This window comes from Halichoerus grypus, chromosome 1 (genome assembly GCF_964656455.1).
Source record: "Halichoerus grypus chromosome 1, mHalGry1.hap1.1, whole genome shotgun sequence".
NCBI lineage: Eukaryota > Metazoa > Chordata > Mammalia > Carnivora > Phocidae > Halichoerus > Halichoerus grypus.
This window is the reverse complement of record NC_135712.1, coordinates 47,596,919-47,612,305: the sequence shown is the minus strand read 5'-3', so window position 1 is coordinate 47,612,305 and position 15,387 is coordinate 47,596,919. Positions and strand designations below refer to the sequence as shown.

Sequence of the window (15,387 nt, the reverse complement as noted above, 5' to 3'; positions counted from 1 at the left end):
CTTGAGTGGGCAGGCAAGTTAATATCCATCACTGACTCATTAAGGAATAGGCCTTTGTATAAACATGAAGTGTCACCTTCTAACAAATTATATCAGATAGAAATTATAATTAGAATATGTGTTCAGAGATATTTTTTAATAAAAATTCATTTTAGTGATTTCTTGATTTGATATTTAATTTTCTCTTTGCATGTAGAAATACCCAAAAGGAGAAAACAGAACACAGAAGTGGTCCACTCACCGGTGATAGCCATGCTGACTAACGTGATTCCCTCAAAAATTTCTATTCGATGGAATAATGCTTTGGAGCCAAGGTAGGAAGTCCGCTTGTGCTTTTTGCAGGCATATTTCAGAACGCACCTGGTGGTCCACCAGATACCCATGATAATGAAGAAGGTTCCGGGGAGGGCATGACCTTTGAAATTCCCCATGTCTACCAAGATTAGAACATACAGAGGATGAAGACATTTTGTTTCCAGAACTTAGTCGAAACATCGCTCATTCTCATAAAATACACTATTTTCTGATGATTATGGATATACCATTGATTTAAGAGGAGTCGATGTTACTGTCAATCACTGCAATATCAACAACACCAAGAAGAAAAAAATTCATATTCATTGAAAACTTACCTTGTGCTAGGCACTATGTCAAATGTTTTACACACAATCTCTATCCTAATTTTTACAACATACCCATTTTCAGTTGGGACACAGGGTTAGAGAGTTAAGTGACTTGCCCAAATCTCACAACTATTAAGCAAGAGTTCTATTGTTTTTAATAGGGAGCTCAAGGATTTCTTAAAATGATAGCATGTGCAACACCATATAGTTACACTTTAAGCATATTTGGTGGAAAGTAATATGAAAGTTTTACCTGCATGTTTAAAACTTGAAATGATATAAAATTGCCTACAATTTTTTAAGTAAGTAATTTCAAAGTATCAAGCATCGAGTATATAAAAGAGACCATTAGTGCTCATCAAATATTCAAGTGCTCCTCCACAGACTTTTCCCAGCCTCTTCTCCAGGTGATTCAAAACCATGTTTCTAAACAGTATGGAGGTGCCTCAAAAAGTTAAAAATAGAACTACCCTACAACCCTGCAATTGCACTACTAGGTATTTACTGAAAGGATACAAAAATACAGATTCAAAGGGGTCCATGCACCCCGATGTTTATAGCAGCATTATCAACATTAGCCAAACTATGGAAAGAGCCCAAGTGTACCTCAACTAGTGAATGGATAATGAAGATGTGGCATTTTTTTTTTATAATGGAGTATTACTCAGATATCAAAGAGAATGAAATCTTGCCATTTGCAACGATGTGGATGGAACTAGAGGATAAGTTAAATAAGTCAGTCAGAGAAAGACAAATACCATATGATTTCACTCATATGTGGAATTTAAGAAACAAAACAGATAAACACAGGGTAAGGGAAGGAAAAATAAAATGAGATAAAAACACAGAGAGAGGCAAACCATAAGGGATTCAACTATAGAGAACAAACTGAGGGTTGCTGGAGGGGAGGTGCATGGGGGGATGGGCTAAATGGGTGATGGGCATTAAAGAGGGCACTTGTGATGACCACTGGGTGTTGTATGTAAGGGATAAATCACTAAATTCTACTCCTGAGACCAATCTACACTATATGTTAACTAACTTCAATTTAAATAGAAACTTATGAAAAAAATATTTTATCCTACCTAAACAAACAAACAAACAAAAACCATGTTTCTAGTTCTGGCCAATGGACTATGGCATTTGTCATTTCCAGGCTGAGTGAGTTAAGAGCCTACATGACTCCTTTAATTCACCTTTCCCCTGCCGTGGCAACCTTGGCATGGCTTATCCAGAACATAGTGGATGGCCAACCAGTCTGCTTCAGATCAATTGTGCTAAGTTATTGAACCTTTAAGGCTTAAAGAGCTTAACCTAGTCTTTTCAGATTGATGCCAAGCCAAATCAAACTGTAAATTGTTTACACAATTGTTACATTTACACAGTGAGACAAATAATAAAAAGAAATAGCTTCCATTTTTGGTCAGTGCTATAGAAAATCAGTCTTGAATTATGTGAGCAGCCCTTTGTTCAAATGTCCTGTACCATCAACAGAATAATGAAAAGAGAATGCAGAATCCTCTTTATGAATCTCACAGTAGGCCAGATGTAGGAGCACTGATGAAAGGAGATTTCAGGTTTCCCCTGGCGCAGCAGAGGACTTTATCTCCTTGAGTGGGTACTGGGCATTTCAGTTCAGGGGAGACCCCTTTGGGTGACTTCCACATCCTTCACAACTGTGAAATTTCAAGGGGGAACTGTGAAGTTAACTCAAACAGTAAGAGTCTCTTAAATTTTCAGTCAAGCCCCCAGGTGGACATTTTGGCACACCCCTGAATCATCCAAACCTTCAAATAGAATCTGACTCAATACAGTTGACTCTTGAACAACACAGGGTTGAACTGCTCGGGTCCACTTAGATGCAGATTTTTTTGCAGTACATACTGGAAATGTATTTTCTCTTCCTTACAATTTTCTTCATAACATATTCTTTCCTCTAGCTTACTTTGTCGTAATAATACTGTATATAATATATGTAGCATACAAATATGTGTTAGGTGACCAGTAAGGCTTCCAGTAAACAGTAGGTTACTGGTTATTCAGTCTGGGGGGAGTCAAGGGTAATACATGGGTTTTCGACTGCAGGGGCTTGGCGCCCCTAACTCCCATGTTGTTCAAGGGTCAATTGTATATCACATAGTACTAAGTGACCATTCTTGTCCTAACTCTGACCCTAATTAGTGCTGTGGTTTGGGGCATGTCCCTTAACCTCTCTGAGCCTTAGTTCTTAATAGAAGAAGAAGGTGGCCTAGGTGATACCTGAAGTTCTTTTCTGTGATTCATCATCCTAACCACCATCTGTAGTAGTGTTACTGAGTTCTCCTGTTTGTCTTGGCCTAAGAAGCCACATAGTATTGGAAAATGCTTTTATGTGGGATTGAAAAATATATCCAGACTGTAAATTATTTGTACGGTTCTAGAGAAGAATTTGATATGTTTTAAGAAGCCTTGACGGTTTTATATTCCTTGGTACAGGAAACCCATTTCCAGGAAGCTATCCTAAAGTTATAACTGGAAATACAAGCACCAAATTAAAAAGATACATTGTCTAAATCAGAAGAATGATTTAAAATTTTTTGCAGCCACTTAAAATAAAGTTTTCAAATAACTTAAGCGATAGGGGATATATTTAGTGTAAAGAACAGCATTTTTCAAACCTGAGAAGGGGCTTTGGATTCAGGTGGACTAGATCTAAATCCCAACTCTACTATTTACTAGCTATGTGACTTGGGCAAATTATTTCACTTCTCAGTGCCTCTGTTTCCTCTTCTGTAAAATGAGACAAAGAAAAATACCTACCTCCTAAAATCAAAACACGTTTCCTCCAAAGCAAATAACCCACAGTAGTTTTAAGCAAGCTCATATTATCTTCAACCCACCTCAAACTACCAAAGTAGAACAAAAGTAAAATCAAATGAGAAATTCTACTTGGACAATTACTGCTGAAAAGCAACAAACATCTATATACTTCCCTTGGCAGTCATTCATGTACTGCTTGTAACATTTCTCCTGCTATTGTCTTAGAGGGTTACTGGAATCTTCTGTAGTTATTTAATTCCTTGACTGCATTTAAAGAATAAGCTTCTTGAAAGCAGGGGCCATAAATCTATTCTTTCTACCCCCCGTCCTTTGAATCTGGATAGCATCTTATACACTATGAAGTTCTAAATTAACAAGAGTAACTAAGCCCTTCTTAAAAGATCATATAGTTATAAAACATCTCTACTCTGATGTCTCAAAGCTCACTCATACTCAACATACCCACAAATTGAACTAATCATGTTATCTACCCACCCACTACCAGAAAATAATTTTCCCCTAGTCATTGATTTTGTTAACACCACCACCATTCACTTACTTGCCCAAACTCAAAATATGAAAATCATCGTAGAGGCCACCTTGTCTCTGAAAACTAATTGATTATTAAGACCTTATATGAACACTCCCCTGCCCCAAATCTGGCTGACTCCCCTTGCTCTTTCAATTTCAACTGCCTAGGGAAATCCTCCCTGATGGCCCAAAGAGAAGGCCCCCTTATACCTTCTCAAGGTACCCAGTTCTTATTTTAATGAATTCTTTGTGTGATTAGTTATTGAAGGTCTGTCCTCTTCATTAGCCTCTATGTCCATCACTATTGAGAGCCTGTGTAGTGGTCATTTGGGGCCTCAGAGGTTAGGAGCCTGGGCTATCCTCCATTTTTTTAGGCCCTGATAAATTTAAAAAAGGAAGAAAATGCCAAAACGGAGTTATAGAAACCATGGTTGCTTTTCAATGTTTAGGTTTACCTAATAAATACCTTCACCACAGATGCAAAACATATTGGCTATGTTGGAGCTAACATGAAAATTTAAATTTGGGGCCCTTCCGAAATGTGTGGCTCTGGCCAAATAATCTTCCTGATCCACCTCCATGACGAACATTATAATAGGTTCCTGCTGCCCCAAAACCTGAGTGAACCAATATACCTCAGCATAGTCATTGGGACGTGATAGGGAGGCAATGGGGAGTAGATGAAAGTTTTTGAAAAGGGATATGAGGTGATCGGAGTAGGGAAAGAAATGAGGCATTGCTCCTACATCAGTTACAGAACTTCTGCATCTTTAGCCTTTTAATCTGAAACAACGTGATGGCTCAATTGTTCTCTGTTTAAAAAAACTCAAACAAAACGAAGTCAAAGCAGGCTTGCTATATTTGCCTGGCTAAGCAACCGAACAGACCCAGTTGCTCCTGGCAATGAAAATAGTATTCATTTTTTTTTTTTTCACTTCCATTGTGGAAAGAAAGAACTGCTCAGATCCTCAAATATCACTTCACTGTGATCTCCTAGAACACCATTATCCATAAATCTATCTTTTGTTCCCTGCTTTACTATTACCTGAGGTTGCAATTTACTGCTCTTAAAAGCCAAGTAGTCCAGAGTTTGATTCAATCCAAATCCAAAGAGCAGACACATTCCCCTTGGAAGAAGAACACCAGGCTTTTCTCACCCACAAAGCAAATCATACTTGCCAGACAACCAGCAGAAACCTCAGAAAAATCACCAGAATAGGAAACAAAAAAGTCCTTCTTCAATATCCTCCTTGCCTGATCTTGCCACTTAAAATAATCTCATGGGGAAAGTGGTTCATTCAAGCCTGAAATGGTGGGCTGCAAGATTCAGTCACCAGCTTCCAGCTGCAATTTATCCTAAAAATTCATACTCCTCCCCAATCCAAACAAATCCATAAATAAACCCTCTACTCCTAATGACACAAACATCATCCTCTGGGCTAATGACAAACATTGACTCCTGATACCCTTGTTGGCCTCTTTTTTTCTCACTGTCCTCCAAATTTACACACTCATCCTAAAGGGAAATATTTTTAAACTCTAATACTTAGAGATAATATTGGACAAATCCCAAGATCTAACTTAGGTGTCAAGTGTTAATTCCCAGCGTTACAGCCACATAAACCACAGACCAGACCTGCGCACAAAAAGAGGAGAGAGCTTAAAATATCTCACAGAAAGAGATCCTATAGTTTTCTTGGTGGAATCTCAACCAAATACTAATTTCAATATAAAATGAATGCCATGGGGGAAACTTAAATTAAAATTTCATCTTGAGCCACCACCAAAATAAAGTATTCCTAAATCTTAGTGACTCCTTTCAAGGCACATTTATAAATTCCCATACACTAAACAAATTTTAACTATTTCTTGAACTTCACTTTACCATTTGCTTGAACACTCAAAGCAAAATATATACAAGCATTTGTAGCTTTAAAGTTCTCCATCATTCCATACCAGTCATTATTTCCCAAATTTCAACTATTTCAAAAAAGTTTTCTTAGTTAAATTATCCTTACCTTCACACTTTCCTCAATGTCAAGTCCAACTCAATTCTCTTCTTCCAAGAACTTATAATGATTCCAGCTTCAAGAAGGAAAGCAGATACTGACTGGCCTAAATCTAATTACTCTCTTTCTTAGAGACTAAACCAATGTGCTTATGTTTTTCCAGCATGAAGGCAGCAGGTAAACTTTCAGAATATGTCACAATGCCTTCATAAATGTAAATCTTCGGGCCACACCCTTTTGAAATCCTACTTCATGTCCAAACATTGTGCCATAGCTCCCAAGAAGCCTCACCTTGCCACCCACCCACGTGACCACTAGGCTCAAACATGTGTCCCTGCTGTGAGAACCAAAGCCCAGTAGAGCATGTGTGATCTTTGCTATCTCTTCCAGGTCATCAAGATGGACAGAAGACAAGCAGAATGGTATGGCAGCAGTAACATACCAGAGCAGGTCCAATAAGTCCTATGAAGGCAAACCATTTCCTAATATGCAGTGCCTCAGGAGAGATTGTCACAGGGGCTAGGGTTGGAGTCATAGCCAAAACCAAAATTACAAGAATAAGAAAAGATGATGGAACAAAATTGCTGCAGATCATCAATGAAGCTCACCTGCCCTCAAGGAATACACAAACTAGTAGAGAGACAAGTGCATTCTAAACCAACATGAGGTGTACACAGAGTGAAATGGGAAGAAGAAGCAGCAGTTTGACTCTAACCTGACAAGCTAGCAGCTGTTATCCTGTCTGTACACAAGTCTTACTTCCCCTCTCAATGATAAACATGGTGAGCAAGGGCCATATCCTCTATCATGCTTTGCACCCAATTAGCACTCAATAAATCACCAATGAATGATGGGTTTCTTTCTGGAACCCCATCCCCCTGAAACACTGAGCTGGGTGACAACCAGTATCAGAAACAGCGGACATGGCTAATTAAATGCAGATTCTTGGCACCCACTTCAGATCTACTGAATCAATCATCAGGGGGGAGACCCATGAATCTGCATTTTTAATAAGTGCTCATCAGTTATTTTTTTATATTCTTAAATTTTGTGAACCAAAGGCTTAGGCTATGTGGAGACAAGCAGAATGACACCAAGACACTGAGATTTAAATGTGACTTCCTTATCACCATACCCCAGAGGCCATTTGTCTCCCATCAGTGTCATAAACTCTGATGGGCTTGTTCACATCAGGCTTCATATTGGGCAGAGGTGGTGGCTCAACAGCTGCTCCTGAGGCCAGAATGATAATCTGGCTCCAAAAGAAGACAATAACAATACTGGAGCCCTGACATTCTGTTCTGTTTTATTTTATCATACATTATTAAGATATTTTATTTTGTTTTGATCTCTTTTATACCCCAGCCTCTTACACCCATACCCCTATCAATCTTTAAATACTAAAACCACCCATGTCACATGGGCTATTCTTAACCAAACATCCAGAATGACAAATAGAACTTTACATTTAAAAAAAAAAAAAGACACAGGATGAGCCAATCCAAAGACATATGTATTAAAAACATAAAACCAACAAACAGAAAATAAGAACAAATGTCATGTTGAATCACCTGCTGTAACGAACTCTTCAAAGTAAATAGAGGCCTGGACTGTTTTTGTTAGTAGTGGAACATCCACTTCACTTCATGCTAATAACTTCTCATGCATCTGTTTATTCTATTTTTGAGACAACTCAAGGAAGTATCATTATTTCCACCACAGGTATGAGGAAACTGAGACTCCAAGAGATTTACTGACCTACTCTAAGTCACAGAGTTAGTTAAGACCAGAGCCAGGGTTTCAAGGTCCTTATATATGATTCCAAATCTCAGACTATTCCCCTAGAAAAGGGCAAAGACCAGAAGAGGTTTGCGGATGAACCCAACAGTACTCATCAAGTTCTTTGACTAGGTTAAACACCATAAGGAAAGAGTTCCTTCTTCTGGGACTTTCTACCATTGAGTTGTCTGTGCATGTAAAGGAAGTGAAGCTCTGCACGTAACCTGAATATTTATTTACCACTGTTTATAGTCAGAGTCAGAATGCAGAGGGATGCCAACCAAAAGAAAGCTGGTCTGAGTAATCTACAATGACTTCACTTGACAAAATGAAGATGCTAGAGATAAGTATCAGTGATGTGGTAAGAACCTAAAGAAATCATTCTATGGTTCCCAGCTTCATGCTGCTTCACAATTCAAGTCAACGAACAATTTCTGATTACTACATACATATCTAACAATCTGCTTCAGGTTATTGGGAACTCCATGGTGAGCAAATATACCTACTTTTCATTGCTGCTACAGCTCAGCTGGCAAATGTTCTCCAATTTTAAAGACCCAGATGATTAGGCTGGGCCTGCCAGAATAATCTCTTCATTTCAAGGTCATTAATTTTATCACCTCTGCAAAATCCTTTTTTGCCATGTAAAGTAATTTATTCACATGTTCCAGGAATCAGAAAGTGGTGGGATGAGGACATTATTCTGTCTACAACAGCAACACATACATGATTACAGTTTGGCAGAACAAAGGAGGCAAAAACATGTGACTATGATACCAAGGAGATGAGCCAAGATTCATGGTAAAGGAATAAACTATTAAAGGTATGCTGAGTCCCTTCATTTGATTTAGAGGAGTAAGAAAGGCATACGGCAGGATCCTGTAAGACTATAAGGACCATTTAAGCTGGACTTTGAAGACTGATTAGGATTTTGAAAGGGGAGCTGAATTGGGGAGGGTATGTGCTATGGTGAGCACTGCGAATTGTCTAAGACTGATGAATCACAGACCTGTACCCCTGAAACAAATAACACATTATATGTTAATAAAAAGAAAAAAGAAAGAAAGGGGGAGCTGAAAGGGAAGAGCACTCTAGACATAAGAAACAGCATGAATAAACTCTTGGTGGCAGAAACTTACAGGAGATATTGAAGCCACTTCTACCATAGGAGTAGAACACAACAGAAAATGCACCTGGAACACCTACATATATGGGAAGTTGGTAAATGGCAAAAGTAACAATACAAATTACCAATCAGTAAAAAAAATTAATAATGTTTTTACAATTGAGTCTCTAGTAATGAATAAAAATCAAACTAGATCCCTACCTCACACCAGATTAAAAAATAAATTCCAGGGGCGTCTGGGTGGCTTGGTCATTAAGCATCTGCCTTCGGCTCAGGTCATGATCCCAGCGTCCCGAGATCGAGCTCCGCATCGGGCTCCTTGCTCTGCAGGGAACTTGCTTCTCCCTCTCCTTCCCGCTTGTACTCTCTCACTGTCTCTCTTCTCTCTCTCTCTCTCAAATAAATAAAATCTTTAAAATAAATAAATAAATAAATAAATAATAAATTCCAGGTGGATTGAAGACCTAATTGTGAAAATAAAATTTTTAGTAGAAAATATTTGAAAATATCCCTATGACCTTGGGATAGGAAAGGATTTTTTAAGCAAAATACAAAAAAGTAAAGTAATGAAGGACAGAACTGATAAATTTGACCTCTTCAAAAAGTAAAGCTTTTAGGGTGGCTCAGTCGGTTAAGTGTCTGCCTTTAGCTCAGGTCATGATCCCATGGTCCTAGAATTGAGTCCCGCATCAGGCTTCTTGCTCAGTGGGGGGGGCCTGCTTCTCCCTCTGCCTGACACTCACTCTGCTTGTGCTCTTTCTCTCCCCCTCTCTCTCTGACAAATAAATAAATAAAATATTTTTTTTTAAAAAGTATATCTTTTATATGTGAATGGCAAAGAAGCATAGGAAAAGATGCTCGATATCACTAGTCAATTGGAAAATGTTAATTAAAATAACAAATACCAATACTCATCCACCAGAATGGCTAAATTTAAAAAGACTGACAATACTGATGATATTGGCAAGGATGTGGACCAACTGGACCTCTTATGCACTCTAAGTGGGAACACAAAATTGTACAGCCCCATTCAAAAGAAGTTTGTCACTTTTTATAAAGTTAAACATGCACTTACCATTTGACCCAGCAATTCCACTCCTAGGTATTTACCCAAGAGAAATTAAAATTATGTCCACACAAAGATTTGTACATGGATGCTCATAGTAGCTTTATTCATAATAATGAAAAACCCAGAAACAGCCCAAATGCCCAGCAACTAGTGAATGCATGAACAAACTGATACATCCCTAAATAAATTTCTTCATCTGTAAAATCAGAGTGATAAAAGTATCTATTTAAGAGGCTTTTGTGAATATTAAATAAGTATAATGCAAAGTACTTGAATGGAAACTGGTAAACAAAAATCAATTAATAAATGTTAGCTATTATTTTGACATCTGGAAGTTTTAAGATTCTTCTGCTGTTACACAAAATAGATTTAAATATTTTTTGCTGACAACTTTGTGGATCTACTGTCCCATCCCTGAATACTCCATTTTCATAACTGTTTTATGTGATATGGAAATGAAATTCTATCATGTGTAAAGGCCTCTTTCAGTTTCCCTGCTCCTCCCCTTCAATATGGGCTTTATCCTAATAATCTAAGATAGCTGCCAAAGTTCCAGCCATCACAATCATGTTCCAGGCTGCAGGAGAGAAGAAAGGGCAGAAGGAGTCTCTGTGTCTGCTTTTCAATGAGTTTTATTGAAGTATAATTAAATGCAGTAAAATTCACCTCTAAATTTTACAGAGGAAGAAACTGCGACAAAGTTAGAGATGAACTAAAATGTCCAAGGTCATGGAGATGATAAGTAATGGAGCTGGGATCGATATTCAGCCCTGGGTCTATAGTGCCTCTACCACAATGTACCATAAATAAAGTTAAACTACACATGGCAGATATAGAAGGTATTTGTAATAAAGATAACTGATAAACACTGAGTAGTCACAATTCATTTGAGTAAATATCTAGGACCATAATCCTGGATTATATGGTAAGACTATGTTTAGCTTTGTAAGAAACCGCCAAATTGTCTTTTTTTTTACCTGACCCAAAATCAAGAGTCAGATGCTTAACTGACTGAGTCACCCAGGCGCCCCTGCCAAATTGTCTTCTAAATGCAATATCAAGTACACAATTATTCTTTTTTTTATTATTTTTTTAAAGATTTTTATTTATTTATTTGACAGAGAGAGACACAGCAAGAGAGACACCAGCAATGAATGACAGAGTTCTTATTTTTCCATATTGTCTCTAGCATTTGCTCTTGTCAGTGTTCTGGATTCTGACCATTCTAATAGGTGTGTGGTGTTATTGCTGTTTTAATTTGCAGTTCCCTAATGATATATGATATTGAGGAGATTTTCATATGATAATGTGCCATCTGGATATCTTATTTGATGAGTAATCCAGTCAGATCTTTTGCTCACTTTTTAATCGAGTTGTTCATTTATTCATTGTTGACTTTTAAGGGTTCTTTATATACTTCAAGTATTAGTTCTTCACCAGATGCCAGATGTATGGTTTGCAAATATTTTCTCCCAGTCTGTCACTTGCCTTTTCCTTCTTTTAAAAGTGCCTTTCAGGGGTGCCTGGGTGGCTTAGTCAGTGAATCACTGAACTCTTGATCTCAGCTCAGGTCTTGATCTCAGGGTCATGAGATCCAGTCCCGTGTTGGGCTCTGTGGTCAGCGCAGAGTCTGCTTGAGATTCTCTCTCCTTCTACCTCTGCCCCTTATGCTTATGCCTCTCTCTCTTTCTCTCTCTCTCTAAAATAAATAAATAAATAAATCTTTTTTTTTTTAAATGCCTTTCACAGAGTGGAAATTTTTAATTTTCATGTGATCTAACACATATTTTCTTTCAAGAATAATTGTGTGGATGCCTGGGTGGCTCAGTCGTTAAGCGTCTGCCTTCAGCTCAGGTCATGATCCCAGGGTCCTGGGATCAAGCCCCGCATCGGGCTCCCTGCTCCGCGGGAAGCCTGCTTCTCCCTCTCCCACTCCCCCTGCTTGTATTTCCTCTCTCGCTGTATCTCTCTCTGTCAAATAAATAAATAAAAATCTTTTTAAAAAGTAATAAAAAAAAGAATAATTGTGTACTTGATATCGCATTTAAAAACTCATCATCCTACCCAAGGTCTCACCATTAAGCATGATGTTACCTGTAAGTTTTATGTAGATATTCTGTATCAAATTATGGATGTTCCCCTCTATTCCTACTTTGCTGCTTTCCATGTTTAATTTTTTTTTCTTAAAAAAAACAGTAACAATAAAAAACCTGAGAAGGTGGTTTAGAGCCAGATAAAGAAGACTTTAAATGCCAGGTTAAAAAGTTTAAACTTTATTCTATGGGCAATAAGAAGCAACTGAATGTTTTGAGCATCAGAGCTTTTAAACTTTTACATGTTTTGAGCATCAGAACTTAAAACTATTAAACGGTTTAGAAGTTTTATTTAAAGATGTTCTAGTTTTATTTAAAGATGTCCAGAAAAGGTGACTCCTCCAACTCTTGCACTAACCCATTCTGGTGAAATACAAATCTCAGTCTGCATTAACCCTGCTTCATAACAAACTTGAATCTCTTGGAGTCCAAGGAGGATGCAGAACATTTATCAATCTTGACGAACTGTTTCAGCAAAGACATGACTCCCAACCCCAGTATTCGGCTCCCCGCCCCCCACCCACAAAAGAAAGCGATGACACTGTGGTCCAGGGGAGAGGCACAGGCCCCCAGTGGCCCAGACTCAGTGTCAAGCATATTGGACAAAATGCAATGACCACACCTGAATCAACAACGTTGACATATTCCTTTGCGTCACACTTTCTACCGGGGCAGTCGCTGTTGTCAGAGGCTCTACTGATAACGACATCGGGATGAATCTTTGGCCTATCTACAGAGAACATCTTTGTTGCCCAATTCTCATGGCCTTGGCTGCCTCACTTCTTTACCCACCTTCCTGCATCCTGCTCTCCCCCTCCTTTTCTCCCTTCTGCCTATCACAACCAATTCTCAGAAGGGCAGCAGAGATGTGTCTGGATTCTAAGCAAATTGCCTTCCAGGGCATGGGAACCATCTTGAAAAGGAGAGGCACTCCAGGATCAGATTCCAAATTTTGGCTTGGTTTGGATTTCTGTGTGTGGAGGGGTAGCAGACAGAAGGTAATCAATAGGAGCCCAGAGAGCCAAGAATATGTAAAAACGAAATGATTTGCCAGTTCGGGCTAATGAATCTCTGAGTTCTTGAAGTTCACAGGGTTACAAACTACACAATCATCCCATTCTCCACACCTCAACCATGAGTTGCCCCGTGGTGGATGTCCATTCCTCACCAGGCAATTCTATGAAATTCATTCTAACCTGATTTTCCTCTAAAAACTTATTTTAGTTATCCACTTCCTCCTTTCTCCCTGCTGCCAACACACACATAAATATGATTTGATCTGGATCCTTTTCCCTTGGGGCAAGTTCAGGTGTGGGGCCAGGGCTGGGGCCTCCAGTTTTTTTCCACTGTGGCCAACACCCATTCAGCCTTGGCAACCACCCAAGTAACCTTCACCCTGTGTCAGAAGGGACAGTGTGAGACATCAGAGAAAAGAAGTTTTTAATCTGAGGAAATCTGTCATGCCCTGAGCTTTTGATAAATTGCTGGCTTTGTGAAAAAGAAATTCAGTTTTCTTTGGAATAAGTGCCTCCAGGGATGCTCAGACATATGTATGAGAATGATCACTAGTGCTCTTGGCTGCCTGCTTATCCATTCATTCCCTTAGTTCTCCATCTTTTCATTCATGCTTTAAACAAATATTTATTGAACAACTACAGTGTGCCAGGTCCAGCTCTATCTATTGGGGACATGTGATGGAATCAGAACCCTCACGTTAACCAGATCCCCAGGTGATTCACATGCACATTAAAGTTTGAGAATCACTGGTCTAGGGCAGTGTTTCTCAACAACAGCACTAACTGACATCCCAGGCCAGATAATTCTTTGTGTGTAGAACCATCTTGTGCTGTGTAGGATGTTTATTTAGCAACATTCCTGGCCTCTGCCTACTAGATCCTGGCAGTACTTTTCCCCCAGTTGTGATAGTCAAAAATATCTACAGGTTTTAATAAAGGTCCCCTGAGGGGCAAAATCATATCCCCTTCCCCAATTAAGAAGTACTGGTTTAGAAGACCCTGGGTCAAATCCCCTTAAACATAAAAAGGATTTTTTTCCTTCTCTCTTAGGAAAAAGAGAAATTTTTAAATTTAAATTTTAAATTAAAATTAAATAACAAATTTAACTGTTAATTATTGTACCAAAATAAGTCCAACCAAGATTATGTATACCTTTTTCAGAAAGATAAAGTACACTTTATTGTAACTAATAAAACAAAAAACCATCATTTGGAAAAAATAATGTTTGCAAGATTCCCATGACTTTTTAGACAAAAATCTTTCAAGTTTGCTGTTTAATATTACTATTAAGGAGAAAGAGGAGCCTGACATTAAACATGATATCTATGAGGTCAAGGACTTGGCATTGGATGTCATCACTGCCAATTATATGTGGATCAGGTACAAACAAATAAAGGTCTATATAGAACACCTTCCCATCTTGAAAAAAACAGTTATTGTGGTCATAATGCTCTGTGTCCACCCTCAAATAACGGAAATGGTGGCAAGGGAGGAGAAGTTATGTTCAAATCCAGTTTAAGGAAAAATAAATGAATAAAATAAGCCGAAGCTGAAACCAGTATGGCGCTATCTGAATGTTGTACAATTTTAGTTGGCCTAGGGGAGGAAATGTCAGCAGAATCACTCTTTGGTCTTTCCATCTCTTGGTGTCAGGAAATTTATGTCTCACTGTTTAATTTTTTTTTTTTTTAAATAGGCCCAATCTAGGAAATAATGACTCCCGATTTTGGCAAGTGTCTCTGACAAAGAAAGAAACAAGGGGCGCCTGGGTGGCTCAGTTGGTTAAGTGACTGCCTTCGGCTCAGGTCATGATCCCAGGGTCCTGGGATCGAGCCCTGCATCGGGCTCCCTGCTCGGCAGGAAGCCTGCTTCTCCCTCTCCCACTTCCCCTGCTTGTGTTCCCTCTCTTGGTGTCTCTCTCCCTCTCTCTCTCTCTGTCAATTAAATAAATAAATAAATAAATAAATAAAAGGAACAAGATCATTTCAGCTACTGATAAAATAACACAGAGCAATGAGAGAGTGTTCAGGCTCAGCTTGGGACGGTGGGGACAGGGGTTCCACTGCTGAAGTTCTGAGCTAGGCTGGGCTGAGCTGAGCTGAAAGATCAAGGCTACAGCAGGGAACGCATGTGAAGTGGATGAGGCCATTGGCCCAGGCCTGCCCTCAAACACATCCATTTTTACTGGTTCCATTTCACAGAAGAGGCATTAGATATTCGGCAGCTTGACTGAACGTCTACCGCCAGTAAGTGGTAGAAGGCAAAAAAGGAACCCAGATCTCTGGGATACAGGTTGGCAATTTTCTTTCTGCAACACTAAATACCCCTGTTTTCATTTCCTG

The 15,387-nt window shown here is 38.8% G+C and overlaps 1 protein-coding gene across 5 annotated transcripts in view; it reads right to left on the bottom strand.

The window, feature by feature from the left end:
• TMEM45A (transmembrane protein 45A) overlaps window positions 1-15,387 on the bottom strand; it is a 68,816-nt gene that overhangs the window by 16,600 nt on the left and 36,829 nt on the right. For 3 of the 5 annotated variants that reach the window (XM_036109696.2, XM_078063792.1, XM_036109693.2), the window contains exon 2: window positions 242-433. In XM_036109696.2, coding sequence (XP_035965589.1) covers window positions 242-431 — 190 coding nt within the window. In that variant the 5' untranslated portion in view covers window positions 432-433. Of the gene's footprint in view, window positions 1-241; window positions 434-5,971; window positions 6,152-9,068; window positions 9,227-15,387 lie in introns of those variants that run through there. The other 2 variants (XM_078063822.1, XM_036109694.2) reach the window with 2 other exon arrangements.